At 38.8% G+C, this 26,987-nt stretch overlaps 1 protein-coding gene across 4 annotated transcripts; it reads right to left on the bottom strand.

Annotated features, from left to right (window-relative positions):
• On the bottom strand, positions 1–26,917 carry LOC117292887. Of its 4 annotated transcripts, none has more exons than XM_033775057.1 (7): positions 26,630–26,917; positions 18,936–19,116; positions 16,604–16,699; positions 6,110–6,212; positions 3,411–3,545; positions 1,493–2,316; positions 1–1,358 (listed from the first exon to the last, which is right to left on the bottom strand). In XM_033775057.1, exons 2-7 carry the CDS (start codon positions 19,059–19,061, stop codon positions 1,299–1,301), a joined length of 1,344 nt encoding a protein of 447 aa, XP_033630948.1. In that variant the 5' UTR covers positions 19,062–19,116; positions 26,630–26,917; the 3' UTR covers positions 1–1,298. The 4 variants fall into 4 exon arrangements, with proteins under 4 accessions (XP_033630948.1, XP_033630949.1, XP_033630947.1 ...); XM_033775058.1 differs by having other exon boundaries at positions 1–1,352; positions 1,487–2,316; XM_033775056.1 differs by having other exon boundaries at positions 1–2,316.
• Positions 26,918–26,987: the final 70 nt, after the last annotated feature.

Below are 26,987 nucleotides of genomic sequence, written 5' to 3' on the forward strand. Positions count from 1 at the left end.
CTTTTTTTTCTGTACCGAAAGTGTATAATGGCTTTAACAACCGAGCGATATCTTTCAAAATTACAAAACTGTACATTAACAATTAATGTCAAACCCTGTGCATCTTATCTTACCATTTATATTAATTGCAAGAGTTAGTTATTTACACATGTAGCAACTGAAATTCTTTTCAGCATAATAATTGACCGAAACAAATAGTGAAAAGCCTCATCTTCAATTATTTAAATGATTATAAAAAGAATACAATTTGATGAAACTATTTGTATTTATTTAATTAATCCATGAGTCCATTTTTAACCAATCAGATTAGAGGATTCTAAATATGAGGTATATAATTAAAAGTAATGGCCCAAGGTGATGTCAAAACTATTCCCGAAGCGAAGCTGAGGGCAAAGCCATGGTTATGACATCACCGAGGGCCTATAATTTTACCTGTGCCCCGATTATTAAGCAGTTAATATTTCTTTTATATACCGAGTGAAGATTCTTCTTAACACGAACGACCTATTTGTGACAGTTATTTTCAGGGCGAGCGTAGTCAAATATGGCGTCATATTGACAGTAAAAGGGGGCACAGCTTTTTCCATCTCCATTTTTAACCAATCAGATTAGAGGATACTATATTATGAGGTATATAAAGCATTTTATGACTCATAAAATGAATACCATTGTTTGCATGTATACAAGTACCTGTGCCAAATTGCTGGCTGATAGTGTTTGAAATAATGCAGTTTGTTCTTGAAGTATCGAGTACAGTGCATTGATCCTTGATTGTGCGTATAAACAAAATGGTGATACAACCTTATCACTCACCGAACAAAGTCATAACTTAGCCCTTTGTCAAGAACAAAGACTCAATAACCTGAATCTGTCAAGGGTTGGTTCATAACAGATCACTCAGTCACTCAATGACCATGTACTATGTAAATGGATGGTGGTACAACTGTGCCTCAAATTAACAGTATACCATTAGTCACATGCCATTTATCATGACTTAGCTTGCCATTTGGTTCAGTATAAAGACTATGGGCAAGGCATGCACTGAGTACTTGGGCAAACCTTGTTTGCGCAAATTACCAATGCTGTAACCATTAGGTAAATCTAGGAAAACAACAAAAAAACAATTAAATTGTAACCTTTCAGTTGGGGAAACTTGTCAAAAAAAGAACAAAGAAAAGGAACGTAAAATTATGTAGGCACCCTTTCTTTAGTTCAGTTATATTGATTTGAACCAAAACTCTACCCCCCCCCCCCCCCCCCAAAAAGGGAATTCAAGGCTTTGCTCTGACAAAGGTCTACTATGTTGGAGCGGGGAAGTTAAACTTGAACTCCCCGTCTGCTTCCAACTGCATCTTCTGGTTATATTGATTTGAACCAAACCCCCCCCCAAAAAAAAGGGAATAGTAAGACGGCTTCCTCTGACAAAGGTCTACTATGTTGGAGCGGGGAAGTTAAACTTGAACTCCCCGTCTGCTTCCAACTGCATCTTCTGGTTGCCGGTGGCAACAGTTGCTTCTTTATGTTGTTGTTTCTTCTTGCTTCGATTCCTCTTCCTGCTTCCAGGCTTCCTTCGTCCACTTCCCGGTGCCTTCTCAGGGGTACTGCTCTCACTCTGAGACTCCTCAATGTTCTTATTGTTAGGGCTCCTGGACAGTCTGGCTTCTTGCTGGTCCAGATCGTCCTTACCGATACTAAAGTTAAACGAGAAAGAGTTTGTTCCCTTATTGAGATTCAAAGAAAGGTCAGATGGCTTTTCAACCTCTTCCGACAATTCCAGAGTGGTAGAGTCCTCATCCTCTTGTGACATTTTTCTTTTGTTTGCAGCGTTCTGATTGTGGGAGATTTGGTGCCATTCATGGCTTCTGTTTTCATCATTGTTATCCAGATTCTTCCTCTGAGAGTCCTTGCTCTCCGGGTTCAGGATATGCATATTCTCCGTACTTTTTTCAAGGTATTGCATTGTTGAGTCGTCCTCTTCATTTTTCAGCCGGTCATCGCCAGATGACCCGAGGTCATGACCTTTTGTTGCAGGACAGTCCAAGGTCACGCCTTGATTGCCGGGCATTCCCTGATCCCCCCTTGATGAGCCCTGGTTAGTATCTGAAGTCCCTAGTTCATGACCTGCTGGCTCTGGGTCGTGACCCACTGATGACCTTGAGAGATGACCTGATGACCCTGCTTTTTCACTGAGGTCATTGCTGGTTGGTATAATCTGCGAGGTTGCATCTCCACTTGCTGTTACGGACATCCTGAGGAAAGTACCGCATCCTCTCTTCTTAGGGCTGGCTTGCTCCACACACATCTTTTTACTCATATCTGAATTATTGAATAAATCAGTAACATTTCAATTGTTATTTGACATAATATTATCAAACCTGTAGTTTTATGAAGACCAGGAATGCCATAAGCCTTTTTGAAATATGGCGGACACATTGCTACAACACTACAAGGTTTGGGTAAATTTGTGTGTATACACCCAAACCAAACAGTGCACTCATACTGTGTCCGCCATACCTCAAAAAGGCTTATGGCTATTTTTGATAACCTCAACTTCAAAGTGAAATGATTCTCAAAATCCATTATACTATCCAAAGCTGCCGGGCTACTTACCAAGTCAGTTTTTATTGCCATTAATTTTTAGTCATTACCAAACATTTGACAGACCCTTTAAATCAAAAGGATTTGATGTGTACAGTATGCAAGTAATGCCTGTTGAAAACAGGTGCCCCTTCAGTATGCATAAATGCATAATGTAGGGACAACTGTCAGAATGGTAGGGTAAAGTAAACAATATCATGCCTTAGGAAAAGTTCCACTTCAAATTTACATGTTCATATTATTCAAAGTGATTACCAAACGTAGACAGACCCTTTAACATGTGAAGGTTGAGTAAATAAAGCGGTTGAATCTGATTGCTTTTTGGCCACTTTGAAGAAGAAAAAATCCTTGGGATAGACATCGATCTTGATGAAACTTGCAAAGAGAAGGTTCGATCTAAAGCAGAGGCAGTCAAATGTAACACCAACCATCCATTGAACAAATTCTTCATCAAACTAAGAAGTGGTAGGAGATGGCAGTCACTTCGATGCAAAACAAACAAGTACCTCAACTCCTTCATACCATACTCTGTCTGTCTCCTCAATGAATGATCAGCCTCAGGCGTTTAACTACTTTGTTTACTTTCTGCTTAGATGTTGTTCAGTGGGTTTCAGTAGGATTCCATTGTGGTTTATTATGTAGTTTTCTGGGTAATTAATATTATTTATTTCCAGTAGTTTATTTATGATTGTGTGTTATTAGTTTTTCCTGTATTGCATGTATGCAAAATGAATTTCCTCTATGGCAGGACCAATAAAAATTGAATTGAATTGAATTGAATTGAATTAAAAAAAACTTTATCTGTTTCTTACTTGCTTTGTGTTGTCTCTCTTCCTGATGCATCTTGTTTCTATAATCCCCAAACGTTGCTCGCATTACTTGTCTCTTCTTGGCCATTGGCGCTTTGATGGACGTCAGAGTCCGAAGCAACTTCTGAGCTTCCTCAGCTGTCAAGGAAATATTCAAAAGGAAACTGTGATTAAAAACTGTGTCTCAGATAGAAAAGCAGAGCTGCCAACCTTGGCATCTTGCAATCGGGAGATTTTGTACAACAATCAGGGAAATTTTTAGAACTGTATTCAAAATAAGAGGGAAGAAGTTTCCGTAATCAGGGAGATTGTCAAATGTGTTCATCAGAACATGAGAGGATTTATATTTTAGAGAACTTTCTGCAGAATCAGGGAGAGTTGGCAGCTCTGGAAAAGGCTTTTTTTTCTTTCATTTTTTTTCTTCATGCAAGTCGCCATCAGACACACAAGGCCTGAAGGCCACTTCAAGGTGTGAGCTACAATTATTTTTGTCCAGAGGCCGTTGCCACCTACTCCTAGGGCTGAAACATGGTTACCCATTTAACAGTCCATACGGATGTAGGCATGAAAAAAAAAGAGTTTGTAATTCTTGGTGTTAGGTGTTACAAAAAAATTGCACAAAATGCAGAGTACCACGCCACGCCAACGTAGTATTGATACAGTGTCATAAACTCAATGAAAACCAAGGGGGTTGGGGGGGGGGGGGTAAGCCATGCCACATATTGAGCACTAAATGCAATATCACATCTGACTGGGCATGTTGTACATACATACAAAGTGTATGCAGAGATGAGATTTTATATAATAAAACAAATCATGAGAATTGAATTACAGTTCCCACCCACCTGGTCTAAGATGTCTGAAGATGAAGCCCTTCATATTACAGGATGTAACACTTGAGAGGTTTACAGAGAGACTCTGTACCATTTCAATTAGATATGTGAAGGTTTTGGCATACATGTAACAAGGTCAAGTCTCAACTGATTGCAATTTTGCAAAATAACAAAATTTGAAGGCACAGGGAGATCGATGAAAAATCTTGACGTCAGGAAAGAGACATAGTACAAGTTCATGTGCATTTATAGAAAGCGCTATCATGTACATGTGGCTTGTTTTCATTTCAGCTGTCAAGTCATCAGTTTAATCTTTGGGAGTAGTGGCTGAGTGAATAGGATCAATGAAGTCAGTCTCTGGTGTTTCTGATCAGCAGAGTGTGGCTTCGAGTTTGGGTCATGATACTTGTGAAATGAACCCCAGGGAACACATCAAATTCTGCAGCTGCAGAAAATGCACAAGATAATAATGACAAAGCCCTTTTAAACTTTTGTTTCTGATGTGGCGGTCACTCAGCACTCGTGCGTGTAATAACTGGGTGAGAGTTCAAATTTCCATGGCCACGCCACAAACAGACTATGTTCATGACAACACAACACGTTTAGGTGTCAATTTGTTCAGGTCTACATTTTACTTACTAGAGCATTGGGAAACTGAAACATTAATTAAGTATTGAGGTCCGAGGTCACTACTTTTAGCAATGGGTCAGTAAACTGATTTATTGATGCAATTTTAAACTAGCGCTGTCACTGGGTCGATAGTAAAATCCACCACCATCAACAACACAAAAAAATTGTCAAAATGAAAAAAACTAGGCATGCAGAATGTAAGCTGACTCTTTCCCATCATATGCTCCATTCGTTTTAATCAACCACGGCTCCCAAATGTCACGAGTCAAAGACAAAACACAAACAGCCCTGGCGTACTTGAGGGACATTGACACCTTAAAGACTGGAGCCACAAGAATAGGGAAGGCTTGGCTAGGTATGATCGTTTTTCCCGGTCATATTACATGGCTCTCCAGAAGAAGATATATATTTTTTTATAGAGGCTTCAGACACTTTTGAGTGAGATTGATTTCTTTATCCAGCTGAATACGATCGTTATCTCTGCCCACTTTATTGTCTTGTTTATTCCCATTCTTGGACAAGAAGAAACCAAAATTAGCCTTGGTTATGAGTATACACATGGCTGGGTAAATGTTGGATCCTGATGAGGCGTCAGAGCTGCACAGGGTACACAATACGTGCCCACGTTTGGCACACGTTACCGAAGCTTCAGCAGCTCTTCACACAGTCCTCACAAAGCACCGGCTGCATCCTAAAACCTGTCTAGTTGATGATACTATTATCAAATCCAGTCTGGTTCTCACTTCTCGCACTAGAATTTGGCCCCGTCAGTGCCTAAAGAGGCGAGTGACCCAGTAGTCAATTTGGCAATTTACTTAATAACACAATAATAACACATCACTTATAAGGTGCGCTTTTTCTGTGAAACATTCAAAGGGGCCGGTCTGAAAGGAAGGAAAAACCCAAGTTCATGAAAAGCCCTGCTGGAAAAGATATGTTTTAAGTTGGTGCAGGAAGAGTGAGATGTTATGTGTGCTTTTCTGATGTGAACGGGTAAGCTGTTCCAGAGCCGTGGGGCAGTACAGGAAAAGGCCCTGTCCCTGTAGCTGGCCAAGCAGGTACAAGGAACAAAGAGCCCGTTGCCTGATGACCTCAGACCTGGTCTAACGGACGAGTGAGAAGGAGTAATTTAAAATGAATTCTGTAATTGACTGGTAGCCAGTTGAGTTTGTAGAGGATGGGAGTGATATGTTCAGACATTTCCGTACCAGTCAGTAACTGCGCAGCAGCATTACTTACTCTGAGGTTTGGCTTCCTTTGAAGATGGTTTGATACTGGCAAGGCCAACCTTAGCCTGCTGTATACACCAGCATAACTCCTTCTGAAACTTCTCAGCTGCTGACTGTAGAAAATGGACAAAAAAGAATACAACAAAACTATAAAGACAGTGAACTGAGGTACATATTGTGGGGTTAATATTGAGATTCTGGGGCCATCAAAAAGTTTGGATATTTACCAAATCATAATTACATATTAAGGTATTAGCATACATGAACATGTACTTGAAAGTAAAATCTCACTTTAAGGGTACAATGGAGTGTACAAGAGATCTTGGAAGCTCCATAACATTTTGATATGATTCCAATTCCATTCTGTTACTAGCAGAGATGCTAACATTTGCATCTTGCAATATAGGGAGACTTTTGAGACGCTGGCGGCAGCAGACCTAACGATCCTGTTTTGCGAATCTGAGTGTGTGCGCACATGCTCAGTATTGCGCGCATATATGTACATATAGGTCTGACCCCGCGCAATAATGAAAATATTCCAGTGAAGTGGAATACAAGACAGGTACATGTATGTATCGATCTGATGCAATATCTAGGTTAAGTGACATTGAGCTTCATTCCACCTGATGTGGCTTCTCAGCAATTATCTCCCAAGGTTTATCAAACATTCCTCCCTGTAAATGTTCCCTTCAATATTCATTGACTGGTTAGACATGCTCAGCAAACAAGTTAAAGGCAAAGTATACCATATTGATTGTTTGAATCCTATATAAATGTATAAAACTAACATTTGAACATTTCATTTCAAAAGGTTGTTGCGTTTTTGAGATATCGCCAAAATTCTGGAATGAATTTGTCCAGACCACAGAATAATCTCTGATAGGAATTTTCTCAGATTCAGTTTGAGGCATAATTACTGATCTTTTCACATAACCACATTACTTTGAAGGGAGATGTTTCCTTAAAGGCAGTGGACACTATTGGTAATTACTCAAAATAATTATAATCATAAAACCTTTCTGGGTTACGAGTAATGGGGAGAGGTTGATAGTATAAAACATTGTGAGAAACAGCTCCCTCTGAAGTGACGTAGTTTTCGAGAAAGAAGTAATTTTCCAGGAATTTGATTTCAAGACCTCAAGTTTAGAATTTGAGGTCTCGAAATCAAGCACCTGAAAGCACACAACTTCGTGTGAGAAGGGTGTTTTTTTCTTTCATAGTCACTCTCAAATCCGACGACCAATCAAGCTCAAATTTTCAGAGCTTTGTTATTTTATGCATATGTTGACATACACCAAGTGGGAAGACTGGTCTTTGACAATTACCATGTCTTTAAATCTATAAAAAAGCTGTAACCAAAAGCTTTTATTGCAAACTTGTACCTTTCCTTAAAAATGTGCATCAACATCAATTGAACTCCACAACTAACAACATTGATCCATACATATGTACAAGTGGTTAAGACATCCGCTGTATAATAGTGGAGTCCTGGATTCATTCCCAAATGGTTTTTAATACTTTTTTTGTTTCTTTGCAGGAGATCTGGAAAGCACTGATGAGCATATAATAATAATAACAATAGTAATAATAAAAGTGGCAATTTATAATGCGCCATGTCTGTCTAAAAGACACTCCTATAATAGTGCTTTAGACTTGTTGACACGTCGTTAATGTTGTATGTAGCTCACTGCGATCGAGAACTGCTCCCAGGCACGAGATCACTGCTCTCATGCGAGCCTGCTGGCTCCTCCTGCTCTCCATTAACTAGTCACAAGAGCAGTTGTCTCTCAGGGGCCAGCAGTATTGAAAGAACATCGCCCGTCGCGAGAATCGTGGAGAAAGTCAGAACGCTACCATCGCATCAAACATTTAACGACTTGCCCACAAGTCTAACAGTGCTTATAAATATAACACACTGTGTTTAGGGTAACACAAAATTCAAAAACCCACCAAGGTTTACCAGACTATCTACACAATCGACAAACGAGTGAATAAGGTTCCCAATAAAAACTGAGATACAAGTAAACTGTTGTACATGTACTACTACTTTCTTAATTATAACTTTTTATGACATATGAGCAATCCAGATGAATCTGTTTCAAGTAAAACCATTTTATTATTTTCTCCAGAAGACGATCAGGGCATACTGATTGAAATGTCGAGTTGAAAGCAACGGTTCTGTTCAGAGCCACCCCAACTCATTTACATGGAGTTACCGCAAACCTTTCCATATCGTTTTTCCAAAATGTTTATGTAAGTTTCAAATCCTACATTTTATTTTTCAAGGTAGGGTGTACCTTTAGTCAATCAATCAAGTCGAGGCCATGCAACCAGACATAATCTTCAGCCACACATAATCTTCAGCCATGCAGCATCTTGAGCCACTTTTGGTAATTACTCCACAAGTTATAATGACCAATGGAGAGCAATGGCATTAAAAAACATTGCCGAGCAAGAAGGGTGGTTTTTTTCTTTAATTTTTGTCTTGCATCACAGATGACTAATTGAGGCAAAATATTTACAGGTTTTTATTATTTTCTGCATTTGTTGGGATTACTGAGTGGTAATAAGTATAACTTAGGTAACTACTTAGGTAATAAAGGGTAGCGCAAGTTTTAAAACTGGAAGGGTTGTGGCTGTGCGATACAGGGCCGAGCCTGCTAGGTTTTAAACGGCAGTTTGAGAGCGAGTCACTACTTTTTTATTTCCATTCATAAATGCGTTTTTGGTAAAAAGGAGTAATAAATTAAGAAACTCTGTCAAACTTGAGCTCTGTACGCGTATTGCATTTTTATGACTGAGACAGTTTTCGGATATGCATTTGTTTGCGTAGTGTATCTAAACATATCCAAAAACAGCCGGTTGACAACAGCTCCAGCTTGTCATTATCAACCGTTTTAACACCCACACTTGCACGCTCTCCACCAATAGGAACAGCAAAACTGTCTGAGGTATTAATGAATATACATTTACATCTTGTAGACCATACATTATAGTTGGCCTTCCACATGTTGGAGGCATTACAGTAATTCAGTGCTATGAACATGAGCGACAAACACACACACTTCATCATTAAAATCGTCGTTAGGTACGCATCCAGTACCCTGACGCTAATGTCATCCCCCCATGATAAAGCCATCCAAATGCATGTTAAAAACAAAGGCACTCGATAAACGCATCGCAACTATATTTGCATTGTGCACATGGTTTAACAAACTTTGCGTGCACGACGACGAGCGCTCACTCTACAGCGCACAAGAAACACACACAACGGAGAATTTCATGATCAATCCTTTCCGGACTTCTGTTGCCTTGACAACAGGCGAGTCAACAGCTGTTTAATTAGATCCTGAGTCTGGGGCAGGATCTCTGCTAATAACCAAGACCTTGGATGTCTTTAATTCATACAGGGAAGTGTTTAGCATCAATTTTGTTCCTCTAGGGGCACAAAATAATGGCATTAAGATGGTGACAATGACCTGAGGCTCTTTTGTCATTAAAGGCACTGGACACTATTGGTAATTACTCAAAATAATCGTTAGCTTTAAAACTTACTTGGTAACGAGCAATGGAGAGCTGATGAGAGAATAAATCATTGTGAGAAACAGCTCCCTTCTGAAGTAGTGTATTTTTTTGAGAAAGAGGTAAATTCTCACTCAAACAATAAAAGACCTCATCAGGCTTGAAGCCTTTTATTATTAACGCAACAAGGGTGTTTTTTCTTTCATCTTTCATTATTCTCTTGCAAATCTGATGACCCGTAGACCAATTGAGCCCAAGTGTTCACAGGTTTTTTATTTCATGCATTATGATGTTAAAGGCAGTGGACACTATTGGTAATTACTCAAAATAATTATTAGCATAAAACCTTACTTGGTAATTAGTAATGGGGAGAGGTTGATGGTATAAAACATTGTGAGAAACAACTCCCTCGGTTTGTTATTTTATGCATACATGTATGTTGAGTTAGAAGAGTAGTCTTTGACAAATACCAATAGTGTCCACTGTCTTTAAGTGAGAATACTGGTCTTTAAGAATTACCAAACGGTAAAGGGCACGCGACGACATTAACTTAATTTAAGATGGTGACTATGGACTGGGAAACTACCACATTAGATTAGAGCTCCCTGCTGGAGCCAGTGGGGACTCCTGACAGTCAACCCACTCTAGGCTATTTTTGTTTAACCCAAAGAACACCTGCACATGATATTTCAATCATAATTAAACTCTTAATTTGACTTTCTCTCCCCCTCTCTCTCTCTCTCTCTCTAGCATGTCTAGTCGACAGAGGTCGGAATCATGTTGAGGCTCGCCCATCCCTGTCTAATAGGGGCCATTACATTCAGAAAAGTCAATGTTTTAAGCATATAAACAAAATATCTTTTGTTCCTCTCTTGAAATTATTCTTATATTCTTATTTTAATATCGAAAGTCTGAAGTGGGTAATAATAACAGACAAACATGTAGGAGATCACTGTCCTCTGTCAAACACTAAAATGGTGAAGCATTTAGACAATACATTACATTAATTTTACATAAAAAACAACATTTTAACATGCTCAATACAGCATGATGTCAGCTACATTGTAGGCCTAATACATATTTATTTGAGTCTAGTGGATTCAATATGGCCCAAGGTGTTCAATCAACATCTCTGTCCCCCTTGGGTACATGTACACTATGTAAAGTACCTGGTGACAATCTCTGCCTTTCAGTGTTCATGATAAATTGAAATTGGGTATCGGGCAGGGTGGGGGGAAAGGACGAGTACGCACACAAGCAGGGTGGGAAAGGACGAGTACGCACTCGGTATGGCTGTATATATGAAAAAGATAACCCTTAAGGTAGATCTCTAGACCCCTTGCAAAACATGCAGCGTACTCACATGTGCCTATCCTGGGTTTCCATCATGGGTATCATCCTGCATGTCCTGGGTCAAAATCGTATACAAACATGCACAAAAGACAGTTGACACCATAAATTATGCACATTGTTCCAAGGCGGGTTCTGTATTGTGTAAAAACTCAATAGCTCCCGTTGTATAACTTGAAACGCTGCAGGTACGCTGAGGTCACGCGCATGTTCTTACGCACAGAGAACAGCTATTGTCCAATGATCTGCCTCCTTTTTGAGAGTGTGACGTCGCATGCAACGGGTCTATAAATAAATATGCAATGCAAGTCGCCTGTGAAAGTTTTAGCTGGTTATCCACCCTCACCCACAACAAAAGGTAATATGCATGTATAAGAATAAACCAAGGGGACCATTAACACCACAAAAACTAGTTCTTATACTACCCACTGCAGGCCTTGAACAGTGTCTTGAAGATGCATGGCAATCTCCTCCCGGTAAAGGGTAAGATGAGGAAAATGTAAATTTGTAATGGAACTTTTCCTAAGGCATGATATTGTTCACTCAAACCCTCAATACAGACAGTGGACAAGTGAAAGCTGATACATATTCGTTTGCTAAATTTTCCAGATGCAATTTATATTTTAAATTCTAATGAGGCAGATTGTCTTTAGTTCTAGCTGCCTACTGACATTGACATTTGCAAACAGTTGTTCCTACATTATGCATAAATGCATTATAAATGCATAATGCAGAAACACCTGTTTCAACAGACATTACTTGTATACTGTAAACCTACGTACGTGTACTCATCAAATATTTTTTAAAGATAGGCCTTTACGTTTAGCAATCACTCTTCAAATTAATGGCAATAAAACTTAACTGGTTAGGAGTACAGCAGCTTCTTTGAGAATCACTTCTTTGAAAAGCACTTTGAGAATTATGGAAAAATATTTAAGTTTTTATCCCTCAAAATTTCACTCTGCGAAGAGTTACTGACAGCAACACTTCTCAGATTGTGTATTACAAGTACAGATTATTCTTCGTGCATGGACATAATCTCTCTGGTTAAAGCCATTGGACACTTTTGGTAAAAAGTATTGTGCAAAGGTCCACACTTCGTGTATCACAATTGATATAAAAAATAACAAACCTGTGAAAATTTAGGCTCAATCGGTCATCAGAGTCGGGGGAGAAAATAACGGGAAAACCCACCCTTGTTTCCGCACGTTTCGCCGTGTCATGACATGTGTTTACTATATTACGAGTACAGATTATTCTTCCTGCATGAACATAATCGCTCTGGATTTGCGGACAACTTTTGAAATTTAACAGGTTAGTTTGTTGTATAAAACAACCAAACGGCTCCCAAAACAAAAAGGTACACTTTTCATACATGTGCCACTTGCAGAAAATGTTGCACTCATGTAGTCATCGAACCAAGTTAAAGGAACATTACAGAATTGGTTTTTGCTAACAAAACAGTTGCTGGCAGTGTAAGCACTTGATGTAATCCACCACAAATACATAAACTGAGAAACCTGTAGAAGTTTGAGATTGATCGGCCATACATGTATGGGTCAAGAGAGAATAGTGAAAAACCGATTACAAATTTTGCATTGCATCGATGCCAAAATAAAAATGAATAAAACGCTCACTGAGCGATAAACTCCGAACGCGAAGTTAGACGATTTATTTCTCATCAAATATGACATTTTAGACAGAAATATTTCAAGGGATGTTTTCAACTATCATCATCATTAGACAGTGTAAGTTTTATGTAAATCAGTGATCTTCGCCATTTGTGTTTCTTACCAATTCTGTAACGTTCCTTTAAGTGAAAACAGCACACCACCATAGTTTACATTTATTTCAAAGTAGCAACTTATAAGACTCTTATCGGCCGGCCGCAATATACCTTGAAGATATCGTTACCATAGAAGCCACATTCATCCTCATCATCTCAATGTGTGATCGATTGACAGAAGGACAGTTGAAATGGGACTAAAGAGCCACAATACAAACATGTGTGCCATTATGTTGTAATCGTACCCTGTGGAATGGCCCTCGCTTGAATTGAGCGTTGGTTTCATTTGCAGTATGCCTGATGAAAAGCGCTTTCAGGAGTGGAAAGGCTGCTGACTACTTTTGAGCAAACGTTGGATTAAATTTGTTTAAAGGGACATGTTGCCTTGGATAGGGCGAGTTGGCATATAAAAATGGTTTGGACACGTTTGTTATGAAATGCATTGGTTAGTAACGATCCACACAAATATGCCTTGAAATTGCCCGATACTTTGAGATCCTACACGGCACACCATTTTGTGGAGTTAAATTTTTGACTCCACAAAATAGTTGACCATGTTAGTTTGCAGAGTAGGAAGAAAACCGTGCATCTTCAAAGTATATTTGTGTGGATCGTTGTATTCTACTTTTAAATATTTTTTAACCACATGAGCAACTTCATAAGATATGGTTCCAAACACTTTTCATAGACCAACTCGCTCATCCGCGGCAATGTGTTTCCCTTTAACATTGTTTACACACTACAGACAGATCTTAATACAATTTTAATTATTTATTTATTTTAATTCTTCGGACAGTACAATTAAAACAAGCACATGTACAGGCCGTCCTGGGAGGGCAAAAGTAAAAAAAAAACTAAAAAAAAAAACTAATCAAAAATGATGTGCCCTCCCACACCTAGCTCATTAAAAGGTAAGCAGTGGACTTAGCACATTCTGCGATATCAAAATCTATTCAACATAGGCCTACATTATACTTTATGATAAAATGAAAAGTTTGTAAATGTCTGCATTATTTGTTTTCAGGGGAAATACTTTTTGAAATGTTGTTTACAGCCCACCAGGATTGGCACACCCAATTTTGTGTTAACTTAATACTCCCACATGATGTTATCCATGAGTCGCGTTAGTGGTCATGGGGAAAATGTAGCTGTTCTATTTCGAAAGTGAAGAGACCAATTCACAATTTTTAAGTTCAAAATTTCTACATGTATGGAAACCATCTGAATCGACTCTGAATACAGCTAGATTTTCGCGCAAACAACAGCCGTAGCTTTTGCTGGCAATTCGGATACGACCATATATTACATGTAAATTGCACTCAAACTTGTTGTAAATGGCATGGTCAGACAATGTATTTACCGGTATGTATGTATGTCAAACACGTACATGTAGCTCTATCCAGTACGATAGATCAAGGCAAGAGGCTCATGCATTATACACTTTGCTACATTAAGTTGCATCTGAAGTGGCTCAATACAAACATACACTGCCTTCCTCTGTTCATTGCTCTATGGTAAGATATTATAAGATGGAAATCTGACCCCCATGGAACTGTAAGAACCAATGCACTTATACACACACTGAAGTTCATCATCACTGTTGAAATCAAAAGGAAACAGGGATCGAAATTAACTTAAGCCTGGTTCATACTTCCTGCGAATCTGATGCAAATTTTGACGTCACAAATGTGCAAGAAATGTTTGCGCGAAAAACTCCCGCGAACCGGGTTTAGTCTCATCACCTTAAGACAAGTTAAAAGTATTGCCGAAGCGATTTGTATTACGGCATAACACTTTGCTCAGCATTTAAGATGGATGGATCACATCTGAAGATCAATCATAATATACTCTTTTGTGAAACCAAACCCTGGAGATGATTTCACAAAGCACTAACATTTATTTTGAGCTGTCAGTATTGCCATAGTGATTTGCATTGTGACATCACACTTTGCTCAGCAATTAAGATTGATACATGAACACAGCTTAGGAACAGTTTCAGCTCTTTGTGAATTTTACCCCTAGCCTCACAAAGTACAAGATCTCAATTACTGAAAAAACTGAATGTTGAAGCGCCTTGAGCGTCACTAAGTGAAGGTAAGGAGCGTTATAAGAAGCTACTATTATTATTATTTTTTATTGACAACTCATCTGAAGTGAATCTGAGTGTTGCTGTAAATCCCAGGATAAACAAATTGACCATGCACAAAGATAAATTGACATACATGTAAACAGTACACAGTATTGCGCAATCTATTACGTGCAGATGGAACTCTTTTTCAAACAGTCAGACGACTCACCACGAGTTAAAAATGAATTAAATTTATTATTTTTTGGTCTATGTAATCGTCAATGTGCCTTTGCCTGTGTTATAAAATTATCGTTTTGAAAATCTTCGCCTAAACATGTACAACTCTGGCCGTTGTTTTCCATGCCAAGATCAAGGATTGAATTGAGCATCAAAACACCCTGTGCTAGCTGGTAGCTCAGCAGCAAATTTGCTGGCCTCAGGCTGGCAGCCTGCTGTTAATTTAGAGCCCCGGATATTAATCTAAGAAGAAGGGCACTTTTAAGTCAACAACATCATCATAATAATCTATATTGATCCATGGAGCAAATAATTATGGAAAGACGCACAAGGGCAGGGTCATTGTACTTTGCTACAAACGTACTTTCCTAATGAGCTCTAATTGAGCTATTTACAAAAAGAGCGGCCTTGTCCCAAAGACGTTTCACGCAGTGGCGCTCTGCGTAATATGAAAATGTATTAAATACGTACGTACAAATATCTGTGTACAAACTTGAGTACATGTACACTGGTCCGATCGGCAGCAAATTGCGCCACAGCACCTTGTAAAAACATTACATGATGCTATCAGGATTATGTCTCATAATTCAAAAACATACAGTCCCACAACTTGCAGGGAACACTGTATGTTACAGCGCTAGGAGCGTCACTGAGTGACGGACATGTGCGCTATATAAGAAGCCACCCTTGGAGTATCTTGGAAAAAAGGAAGCTGCAAATACATGTTACTTAAGTTTTGCCCTTATTTGCTCAAGTGAACTTGTAATCAATAAACAATCAATAGCCTAACAATTTAGTCAACTATAATTTAAAACAAATTGCTCACACTGTAGAACCCGCCCCCCCCCCCCCCCCCTCCCCACACACACACACACACACACACACACAAAGGGATCGGCTGACAATTTCACAAAACTCTTCCTAACTTAAGACTAATCTTAGGACTTAGAACGAGTCCCAACCCTGCAATGTAGCATGCAGACCTCAAGATTAATCCCAAGTTAAGACGAGTTACTCGTCCTACATAACTCGAGACACGACAAGTCCTAACTCTTTGTGAAATCGACCCCAGGTTTATGGAATTCTGCTATTGTTTTTCCATTATTTCCTTGTATAAACAAATCCTCTGCGGGGTCTGAGATGAACAAATAGATTGTACATCGACCCATGGTTCATTCTGATTACATCATAGGTGTTTTTGAAAGGCATAATAATGCCACAGAAGGGGCACGGTTGTTGTTTACAACAATGACCATCTTGCTCGCTCCTCGTTTGTATTTTCCTAGTCTCAAGTTGATTTTGTTTTCAGTTTGCTGTGTAATTGATTAAGCCACTTGTTGGCTCTTGTGTTTGTTGTTTGTTTGTAATTGTAACTTTATAATATTTTAATGTAATTCTTTTTTAACTTTGTACATGGGCTCTTGGGCCACCTGTTTCAAATTATTGTGATAATAATATTATTGAATAAATAAATAACACCAGAAATACTAAATAAATATACCCTAAATAATATGATGAAACGGAAATGATTAACGACTGACCTCTTGGACGTCTTCCAGTTCCTCCTCCTTCTCCAAATCCTCAGGGATCAGCTCTTGACCAACGATGAAACGTTGTCTGTCTCGCTCCAAGGCCTCCTGAAAATGCCAAAAGAAAAGATCAAAGATATTTAAAGCATAAATCTTACCGATAGTTTAATTTGAGGCCTGTCAGTATTAAAGTGTAATGATTTTTAGGTTTCAGGCCTCTTTTTATGAGGGCGGGGCAATTTCATTGCAAGATTGCAGAGGAACTTTTGGAGGGGCACCAAGGCCAAGATGAAGGCAGTGGAGGCCATGTGTTAGCCATTCATGAAAGAACCAATGATCTTTGTTTGAAGGTAAATTGTCTTAGATCAATTGTCTGCTTTTAAAACTAAGAATGACAAAAATGCTCAATACCATTATGCAGCCCAATGAAATTAGCCTCTAAACATCATGTGTGAGGTACATACAGTGTATGCGAATAAAACATTAATCACTAGCCTGTGTGTATTGAGTTTAAACGCGTTTATTAATGAAACATGCCACTGCCCAGTAATGGATACACGCTACAATGTGTTTTGAGCTGCGAATGAACATATACTACATAATGTAATTTTTTATGTGTACACAATATGTATTGATTCTTCTCATGACAACGGATTCAGAAACTCGTATAATTAGAAAACTGTATGGGCCTCGGGTATAGTTACATGCACTGGCACTCTTATCATGGTAGGTACACATGGTATACTCAAACGATAATGGCACTACATTATATTTTTAACAATTTTTGACTGACAAAAACAGTTGATATTCTTTGCAGTGGCCGTAAGTCAGAATTTCCTACCCTACAGTGTACGAATTTATATAGTCATAGTTAGTTTTGATCAATTTCTTTTTCAATAATTCACAAGTACGCATCGATCGGATTAATAATTTACGCTGGTTCATCTGGTTTCTGCTTGACGACGCTACTTCTACATATACTACTTAAATGTAATACAATCCTACAGGGCTGGCATTTTGTAGGCTCAGTGACGCCAGTAAGAAAGGCCAACAATTGTACTACATGTATGCACTCTGCACTGTAAGTCTTGCTCATTGAAACAGCAAGAATCCTTAAAAGGCTTAGAATAAGCCATTTGTTAAAGCTTGAACTTGAGTTCCTCAGACTATCATCGAGACAGTTCTTACATGTATGTGTCACATGATTCGGGCAAGATTTTGCTTGGTTACTTAAAGGCAGTGGACACTATTGGTAATTACTCAAAATAATTATTGGCATAAAACTTTACTTTGTAACGAGTAATGGGGATAGGTTGATAGCATAAAACATTGTGAGAAACAGCTCCCTCTGAAGTGACATAGTTTTCGAGAAAGAAGTAATTTTCCACGAATTTGATTTCGAGACCTCAAGTTTAGAATTTGATGTCTCGAAATCAAGCATATGAAAGCAAACAACTTCATCTGACAAGGGTGTTTTTTTCTTTCATTATTATCTCGCAACTTTGACGACCGATTGAGCTCAAATTTTCACAGGTTTGTTATTTTAGGCATATGTTGATACACACCAAGTGAGAAGACTGGTCTTTGACAATTACCAATAGTGTACACTGCCTTTAAAGCCATTGGACCCTTTCGGTAAACAGTATTGTCCAAGGCCCACACTTCGTGTACCACAACTTCTATTTCAAATAACAAACCTGTGAAAATTTAGGCTCAATCGCTCATCGGAGTCGGGAGAAAATAACGGGAAAACCCACCCTTGGTTTCCGCGCGTTTCGCCAAGTCATGACATGTGTTTAAAATAAATCCGTAATTCTCGTTAACGAGAATTGAAATCGTTTTGCTGTTTTCTCAAAAAGTAAACCATTTCATGGAATAATATTTCAAGAGAAGTCTTTCACCACTGCCTTCTGTAAACCCTGTAAGTTATTTGTAAATCTGTGAACTTTTTGTTTTTTTTCTGAACCGAAAGGGTCCAATGGCTTTAAGAGACAGTGAACACCCATACATTCATGTATGCCATGTACACAACTCTGAATGAACGTGTGTTGCACAATGGTACCAGGGCTTGCTTATATCTGGAGGTTGCTAATGCTATGTTATAGGCTTGCCCCAAACCATTTGACATAGCACTTATTTCATGGGTCAGCGGGGAATTTTGGTTTGCACATATGCATACTCCACATTACTAGGCATTCTGCACTTACACAGCTAGTGCAGAAATTTGGCGCTTGCCATGCAAGCGGGAGAATGGTGATCCTAAGTGCAGAATTTGGCAGTAAGAAGAGTCATGAAATTGGGATGGATGGATTCTTGAGATGGATTCTTCTCAGCCTTAACTTACCACTCGTCTCCGTTCCTTCTCCTTCCTAGTCTTGTTTCTCTGCATTTCTTGTCTCTTCTTAATCTGCTTCTGGTTCTCAGAGCGAGCCTTACTCATTTCCATGGTAGCCCGCCAAATAGGGTTCATGGTTCCCACGTGGACAGCCCTCAAAGTCACTTACAAGTCACTACATCTGGGACACCTTTGAAAAAATAAATAAATACGAGTCAACAGACAAGAATATTAAGTATTATAAATTTAGTTTTACCCTTCTCACCGATACTGTGTGGTAGCACTGCAGACTCCGTACTCTCCCAAGTTCAATAAAAAAAAACACAGGCACATACTTCTCAGGTGGGATTTGAACCTATACCCTTTGCCATTTTAGAGCAGGTTGTCTTACCAACTAGACCCTACATGTATTTAAGTAACAAATTACTCTGAAACACTTTCAACAATTACTTGGTACTTGGTGTAATGTGTCTCGAGTCATTGTGGGATTGGCGAAATATAAACATTTAGCTGCAATGATGTACAGTATAGCATGCACACAAAACTTTACATCATGTACATTAGACAATGTTAGATAATGTACACATGTAAAATGAATGGCCATAAAATGCCCAGATTTCATCTCGAATATTTCATCTCTGATGAAAGCTTGGCTGAGCTGATTAAGGGGATGTGTTGTCTTTGTCTTACAGGTGGCACGGTGTTTAGAGCACAAGCAAAAGTAATGTGCTCAATAAATGGTCTACCTATGGCAATGTATAGATACAAGTTGCGGTAGAGGTTGCCCTAAAAGCTGCGCTACGTGTTGTTAAGACAATGTGACAAAGTGGAGCTGAGAATACTGTCTTGTTAAAAAAGAGCAGGTGATGGTGGCGACCCCATTTTTATTTAAGATGAGGCGGCCATGGACGCAAACTTGTCTAATGTCGAATGATGATCATAATGCACCCATTTGAGCAATTTGGCATCATCACCAGGCCTGGCACTTTGCTCTAGTAGGGCAACGCATAATTTCCTGAGAAGAGGTCACGTCCATGAGGAAAATGTAATTTTTAACGTAACATCTCAAGGGCAGTGAGCACCAGGGCAAATACAAGGGGCATGGAGGCACTTGCCTCTGTGAAGTATCAGGTCTGCATCCGAACCTCACTGAAACTGCTTGACACAACCAAACTATACTTGTTACACACAGCCTATCAGATCCAATGCCAATGCCTCATTGGGGATCGCTCGTCAAGAGCACCATGAATGTTATAGAGATATTCCACTCACTAAGAAAGCTGTGACGAGACGTCTGTGGAGGACTGAACACAAGAGGTCTGATGATGGCCTTGAGAAGAAGGATGAGCAATTTAATCAGCGAGATGGAATTCTTGCACCCTCCTCCTGTCCCAATGCTGGTCCCAATTGCAATCCAGATTGATCGAGACCTGACTGCGGAGGAGTGCACATACAGTGTGGTCGAGGCCATCAATGTACAGTGCACTGTAATGTATTGACCTAACAACGTGTGTACGTGTACTGTATGTAGATGATCACAACACCGACATACACACACATGCACAGACAACCATACAGTGCGACCGTAAATGTACACATACTGTAAGCTACTGCTTTATGCAGATGCATGTAAATATGTAGTAACCATGATATTATTTTCAAGAACTGTAACTCATTGTACATCATAATGTAATGTAAATTCAGTCTGCATTGGTTGTTCATATACAAAGTAAATTAACTCAACACAAATTTAAAGTTTCATTTGACTCCCCTAAATGAAAGAAAATAGGCCTAAATTAGAAGGCCAATTTGTTTTCACAAAGGCAAAATTGCAAAAATAAAATTGAAATACATAGCAATGTAGTGGCTCATACTATATTTCTTAGAGGCTTCTATGAACATAAACAATATTCAATCATGAACAACCTCACTTATCCCTCCCCCAACACCCCTTAGAGATCTTGACTGACAGTACATGGTGGTAGTCAGTGTCACACATTTTCCAATCCTTTTCATCGTTGAGAACCCCTGCTTGTCAAGTTATGCCCATATGTGTAGTAACTCTATATTGACAGCGTGGTTTGTCAAATGAATGAAAAAATTAAATTGCTTTAGTCAAGCTACATTATTGTGTACAGTATGTGTAGTATAAGCCTTGGCGACTTGTTATGTAGTGCGGCTGTAGTCCAAGTCTATTGATTGCTTAGTCAAGTAGTTGAGTTTCCGACTACCATTTTTCAACTACTTTGCCTTGAATCAACCTGTAATGCATTAGATATAACTTGCTTTGCTAAAAACGTTTTTTTTTTTTTTTTTCAAAATCTTTTTAAAGCTACCCTTTTTTGGCATCTTTGTGTCATGTTTTTTTGTTTTTTGTTAAATGTCTGGTTTTTAACAGTGTTCATTTGTAGTTCTCATAAACCGGTTAATATTGTACACCACCAAAGCCTATTCCCATTGTAGGCCTATAGGGCTATCGACCCAGAAGTTTTTTGACCAACCATCTATTTTTTTAATTTATCATCATCACAATTCCATAAGTGTGTTTACAAGATTAAAATTGCTTTAATGATGTGGCAGTTATTGCAAACACATGTGGCATAATTGGCCTGGTTTCTTTTTCCATACTTTGAAACAGACACCATGTACAGTACAAGTAGACCGCTAGCAATACTGATTCAATGTACGTGTAGTGCATAATTACACTACTGTGCACTGTCAAACAACATATTGATCCAAGAGGTAATTTTCCTGTGACATTTACAGAACAAATTTAACAAGATAAATTGACACCTAATACATTGTCCTCGATGATGATCTTGGCCGAAATTAACCCTGGACTGCAGATTGCTCTATGGTTAATCAAGCTCACAACAGGACAACCCTGGTGGTGTTGCATTTTTTTAATTGAACGAAATACCTCATTGTATAATTATCTTTGTGAATAGGAATTTGATATTTATATAGGCCGCCTATTTTGAATTCTGTTGAGTATCAAAGTATTAAAAATTTACAAGAAAAATGAGGAAGATCTTCTCTATAAGTGCTTGTTCAACACATTTTGATTCTGGTCAAATAAATGCTGGTCCAGAGTAGAGAGCCTCAAGCCAGGACTGTAGTCTTTTGGATTTGACTTTTCTAGTCAGGTGCTAAAATCACTGGCCTCTCTGGCCTGCGGTCAAGTAAAAATTTGAGCCCTGTTTATAAATCAAATTTTCTACTCTAATTTTAAAGGGCACCAAGGTACATGGCCAGGGGAGCTTGGCGGTGATCACATCCGTGATATAAATTATTAGGGCTGTTGCTGAGCATCAACATCTCTGTGTTGTTACTGCACGTGTACAAATGTACGTCATTCACACGACTTGAAGGAGGAATCAATTCAAAGGATATCGCTCGCTGCACAGAACCTACATTATTGTATTTCACACGATGTCATCACTACACGACCAGGGCATGACCAGAGCACGAACCATGAATATTTGCAGCTTGCAATCATTCAGGAAGATTTTCTATACTGAGATGTTTCAAGACATTTAACAATTTAACATTTTAAATTTTGTTGATCAGAACATGGAAAGATTGGTGTCTTTTCAGAGAGTTTTCTGCAAATAATCAGGGAGAGACGATGTCAGCATGTACAACATGTCCATGCAAAACATATTGTCATGAGGTGTTAATTGTGGTTTTCATGAATGACTGGAAATACAGGGAAGCCACAGCCTCTGTTTCCCCCAGTCTTCACCTTGGTGCCCCTTCAAAAGTTTCCAATAGGCTTTAAGATTTTCAAACGAAATTTAGAACTGCCCTCCCAAAAGAAGACATTCCAGTGCCTAATTTCATAAACTTGCTGAAAAAAGGACGATACCTTTGATTTTTAGAACCATTTTATTGTTTAACTTTTAATCACTTATAACTAGTAAATAATTTCAAATACATGCCCAATTGCAAAAAAAGAAAGTGGCTTGCCCTGATAAAGATGACATTCCAGCTTGACTATTGTGCCAAGTTCAATTCTCTGCTACACAGGTACTTAAGTTGAGCATTCTACATTTTCTAGGTAGGCCCTAATGCACACTACACATTATCAGCATAATTTTTATCTTTACTAAAATGCAATTTGACTCCCACAATGACAGACCATAGGTAAACAGTATAGCTGCCTGTGACGTCAGTGTATGGCGGCCTGCAAGGGAACTTGCTTCTAATTGAGAATAATTGCAGTTTATCATGTTTGTACACACAAGCTCAAAACCCTGAATATTCCCATTATCAAATTAAGCTGCATTAAATAAATGTCCGGTGGTCATTGGTCAAATTGGTTTTGATGAAGGAAGTACAAAAATTATGAACGTCTTTACAAATACAGTATACACTACACCAGGGGCTCTGCCTAGGCTCTTTAGTGGCAGAAAAATGATCCCCCACGATCATTAAAGGAACACGTTGCTTTGTATCGGTCGAGTTGGTCTATAAAAAGCGTTTGTAACCATTTGTTATAAAGTGCATATGGTTAGAAAGAGATTGTAAAAGAGTTATGCCTCGAAATTACACGGTGGATCATTGTATTCTACTTTTAAAACATCTTTCCAATCATATGCATTTTATAACAAACGGTTACAAACGCTTTTTATAGACCAACTCGTCCGATCCAAGGCAACGTGTTCCTTTAAAATACACAGCTCACCAAAGAAGTACTCAAAATGTATGGCTTTTAGATGTACAAAATACTGTTTACTTAGCAGTTTTACATTTTGTTGAAAACCTTTGAATGGAAATTGCACGTCAAACAAATTTGAAAATGTGTGGTGGTCAGAAACAGAGAAAATTTTGCCGATGGTGGTTGGAGAACCCTTTATTGCCGGAACGGTTTCTTGGCACCAATCCCTTCGGGTAGAACCCTGGTACTTACAGGCAGTGGACACTATTGGTAATTACTCAAAACCTTACTTGGTAATGAGTCATGAGGAGAGATTGATAAAAAAAAAGTATAAAATATTGTGAGAAACGGCTTCCTCTGTTTCCACGAATTTGATTTCCAGACCTCAAGTTTAGAATTTGAAAGCACACAACTTCGTGTGACAAGGATGTTTTTTTCTTTGATAGTTATCTCGCAACTCCAATGACCAATCGAGCTAAAATTTCCACAGGTTTCTTATTCTATGCATATGTTGAGATACTCTTCCTAGTGTGTATCAACGACCTACCAGACGCAATAACATCCGAGATTTGCCTCTTTGTTGATAACGCCCTTTTTACAGACCGATCCGATCAAAGAATGATGCTGCTGACCTGGCAAACCACCTTAAGTCACCGTTTCCAGCAATGGGAAGAAACATGGCTTATGTCCATCAACCCAGACAAGTATTAAGTTTTACGTGTCACCAACAAGAAGAAAAACTTCTAGTCTTCACAATACACTGTTCTTCGCACCGTCGCCCAAGCCAAATACCTCGGTGTGACGATCCAAAGCAACCTCAATTGGAAGCCTCACATAAACAACATCGGCAAGAAGGCCAACAGCACCAGAGGTTTCCTAAATCTGGGTCATGTTAAAATGACAGGTCATTTGAAATGACCCGGAATCCGGGTCAAAATGTTTTGACCCGGAATCCGGGTCATTTAAAATGACCCGTATTCCGGGTCAATTCAAATGACCCGGATTCCGGGTCAATTCAAATGACCCGGATGACCCGGGTCAAAATGTTTTGACCCGGAATCCGGGTCATTTAAAATGACCCGTATTCCGGGTCAATTCAAATGCCCCGGATTCCGGGTCATTTAAAATGACCCGGATTCCGGTTCAATTCAAATGACCCGGATTCCTGGTCAATTCAAATGACCCGGAATCCGGGTCAGTTCAAATGACCCGGATTCCAGGTCATTTAAAATGACTCGGATTCCGGGTCATTTAAAATGACCCAGATTCCGGGTCAAGTCAAATGACCTGGATCCCGCGTTAATTCGAATGACTCGGTTTCCGGGTCATTTGAGTTAAAAACTTAAATAACTTGACATGAATAATTTGCAATCTCCAACTGATTTGCTCACCATCTATCATACTACATGTTTGTCAGCTGATCAACATCATCAAAAAAGACACAGAAAGTGGTCCTGGACATTAAAAAATAAAAATTGTGTAAACAGCCTTAACTTGGGTTTTTATAATAGCAAACATAATCAAATTACATGATTCAAAGAGACTTTTACAATTTTCATCCAAGAAATGTGTGTTACAGACAATATTACGTGTGTTACAAATGCCTGTTTAGCAATAGTTGGGTCACACAAGGACAGATTCTTTAATGTTTTTAGTTTTGTGGACATAGCTGATGGGAACCTGGTCTATCAAATAAAAATGTGGATATTTCTCATTTCTGGAGGTCACATTTGAAACATCTGAAATTTATCAAAGGATAAGACATTGTTGTAAATTTGTACATGTCAGTATTTTAGGTATGGAAGTTGGAACTTTTGGTTGCAAACATAAAATGTATCTCCCAAATTTGCAGTTCAGGAAAACTATAATATGTGTAAAAACACCAATTCTGGTACATGTGTACACATGATGTATACAGTGTATCTACCACCAGCTTGGCTCAAATTTGAACTGACCACGGAACCCTGTAGGAATAGGTACCATGGGCCATTTTACGAATGAAATCTGTCTGTTGATAGATTTGTCTTCCTGTTCTGGCAGAACATTTCCAGAACATTTGAAACTGTTTTATGCATCTTCACAGTTATTGTTTGTAGTCCCATAACCATGCAGGATAAATTAAACTGTATGTTTTAAGCGACTTGAGCGTCACCAGCTGAGCGTCACTGAGTGACGGATGTGCGCTAATAGACACAAACTGAATCTTTGCCATCAGACTGACTATCTGTTACAAGAAGATATGATATTTTCATTTTGATGGTTCAGAGCTGCAGTGATGAACAAGTTTAAACTTTACATTGGCCAAAGATCACTTTGCACTTCACTTTGGTGCTCACAGCTACAAGCCATAGTAAAATCACACTGATTTATCAAGGATTCATGTGACCCCATGTGATTGGTCATGTCATGATGATGGGCACTCAAACATTCTGAAATAACTTAACATGCAAGCCTAGTATTGTGACTAAATATGCAGAGACATAGATGCAGCTCACACAATGTAAGGAACAGCTTTCATTCTATATTCTATTTTTTATAATCAATTAACAATTCAGCAATGCCATTTCAGACTGTGTAACACACGTACAAGAAAAATGTAACACACGTACCATATAGGCCTAGCATTTTAAATTTTACAGACCCCACTTATATAACACACACATTTCTGACGGCAATTATTGGGCAGTGACACAATTCATCCACGTGACATATATTATAATGCTCAATAGTTCCATTCAAAAGCTCATTGCAATTCAGAGTTTTCAACTTGAACTTTATTTTTTCTTTTGTTCTTGTTTATCTGAGAAACACACGAAACAGTAACACTCACAAGAAGTCTTGTTGTACAACTGTCACTCAAATGTCCTCAACAATTTTTTTAAGGGAAAACTTTCCGTATGGCGCCACCACTTTTTCACTCATTTTTACAAAAAGGGATATCTCATTGAGGTAAATTAGATACTATATTATTTCATATTGAGTGAAAAAGTGGTGGCGCCATACGGAATCTTTTCCCAAACAAACAATTCCAATGCATATTTACCTCTGTGTGTGGCTAGGTTGTGCTGGTGTCAAATTAATGTCAAGGAGCCGTACATTCAGTTTTTTTCCCGTAGTATTTTTATGCGTTTAACCTCCAGGAATTCGGTGACACTTTTGGAAAACGAGTCATCACAACTGCTGCTTTTTTAGTTGCACGACAAACACATAAGTCACATAGAACTACTACAACTGCAACTAGAGTAAGAAAGATGTAGAAAAGGCGGCCGATTTTATGGAATAATTCAATGTGTGTCAGAATGGTGCACTAGAACCGAGCTAGCTGTGTGACACGCACGACGAGCAGCACAGCAGATAGAGCGCCCTCCATGTGTTCCCCTACCTGACTTGCCCCGCCCACA

The sequence above is a fragment of the Asterias rubens genome, chromosome 7 (assembly GCF_902459465.1).
Source record: "Asterias rubens chromosome 7, eAstRub1.3, whole genome shotgun sequence".
Lineage (NCBI taxonomy): Eukaryota > Metazoa > Echinodermata > Asteroidea > Forcipulatida > Asteriidae > Asterias > Asterias rubens.

Excerpts from the sequence above, each read along its gene's own strand:
- LOC117292887 (XM_033775057.1), bottom strand. The coding sequence starts at position 19,061 with ATGAACCCTATTTGGCGGGCTACCATGGAAATGAGTAAGGCTCGCTCT. Across the intron at positions 3,546-6,109 it reads AAAGGAAGCCAAACCTCAGA|CTGAGGAAGCTCAGAAGTTG; the intron begins GTAAGTAATGCT and ends TTTCCTTGACAG. Across the intron at positions 2,317-3,410 it reads AGAGAGACAACACAAAGCAA|ATATGAGTAAAAAGATGTGT; the intron begins GTAAGAAACAGA and ends TCAATAATTCAG.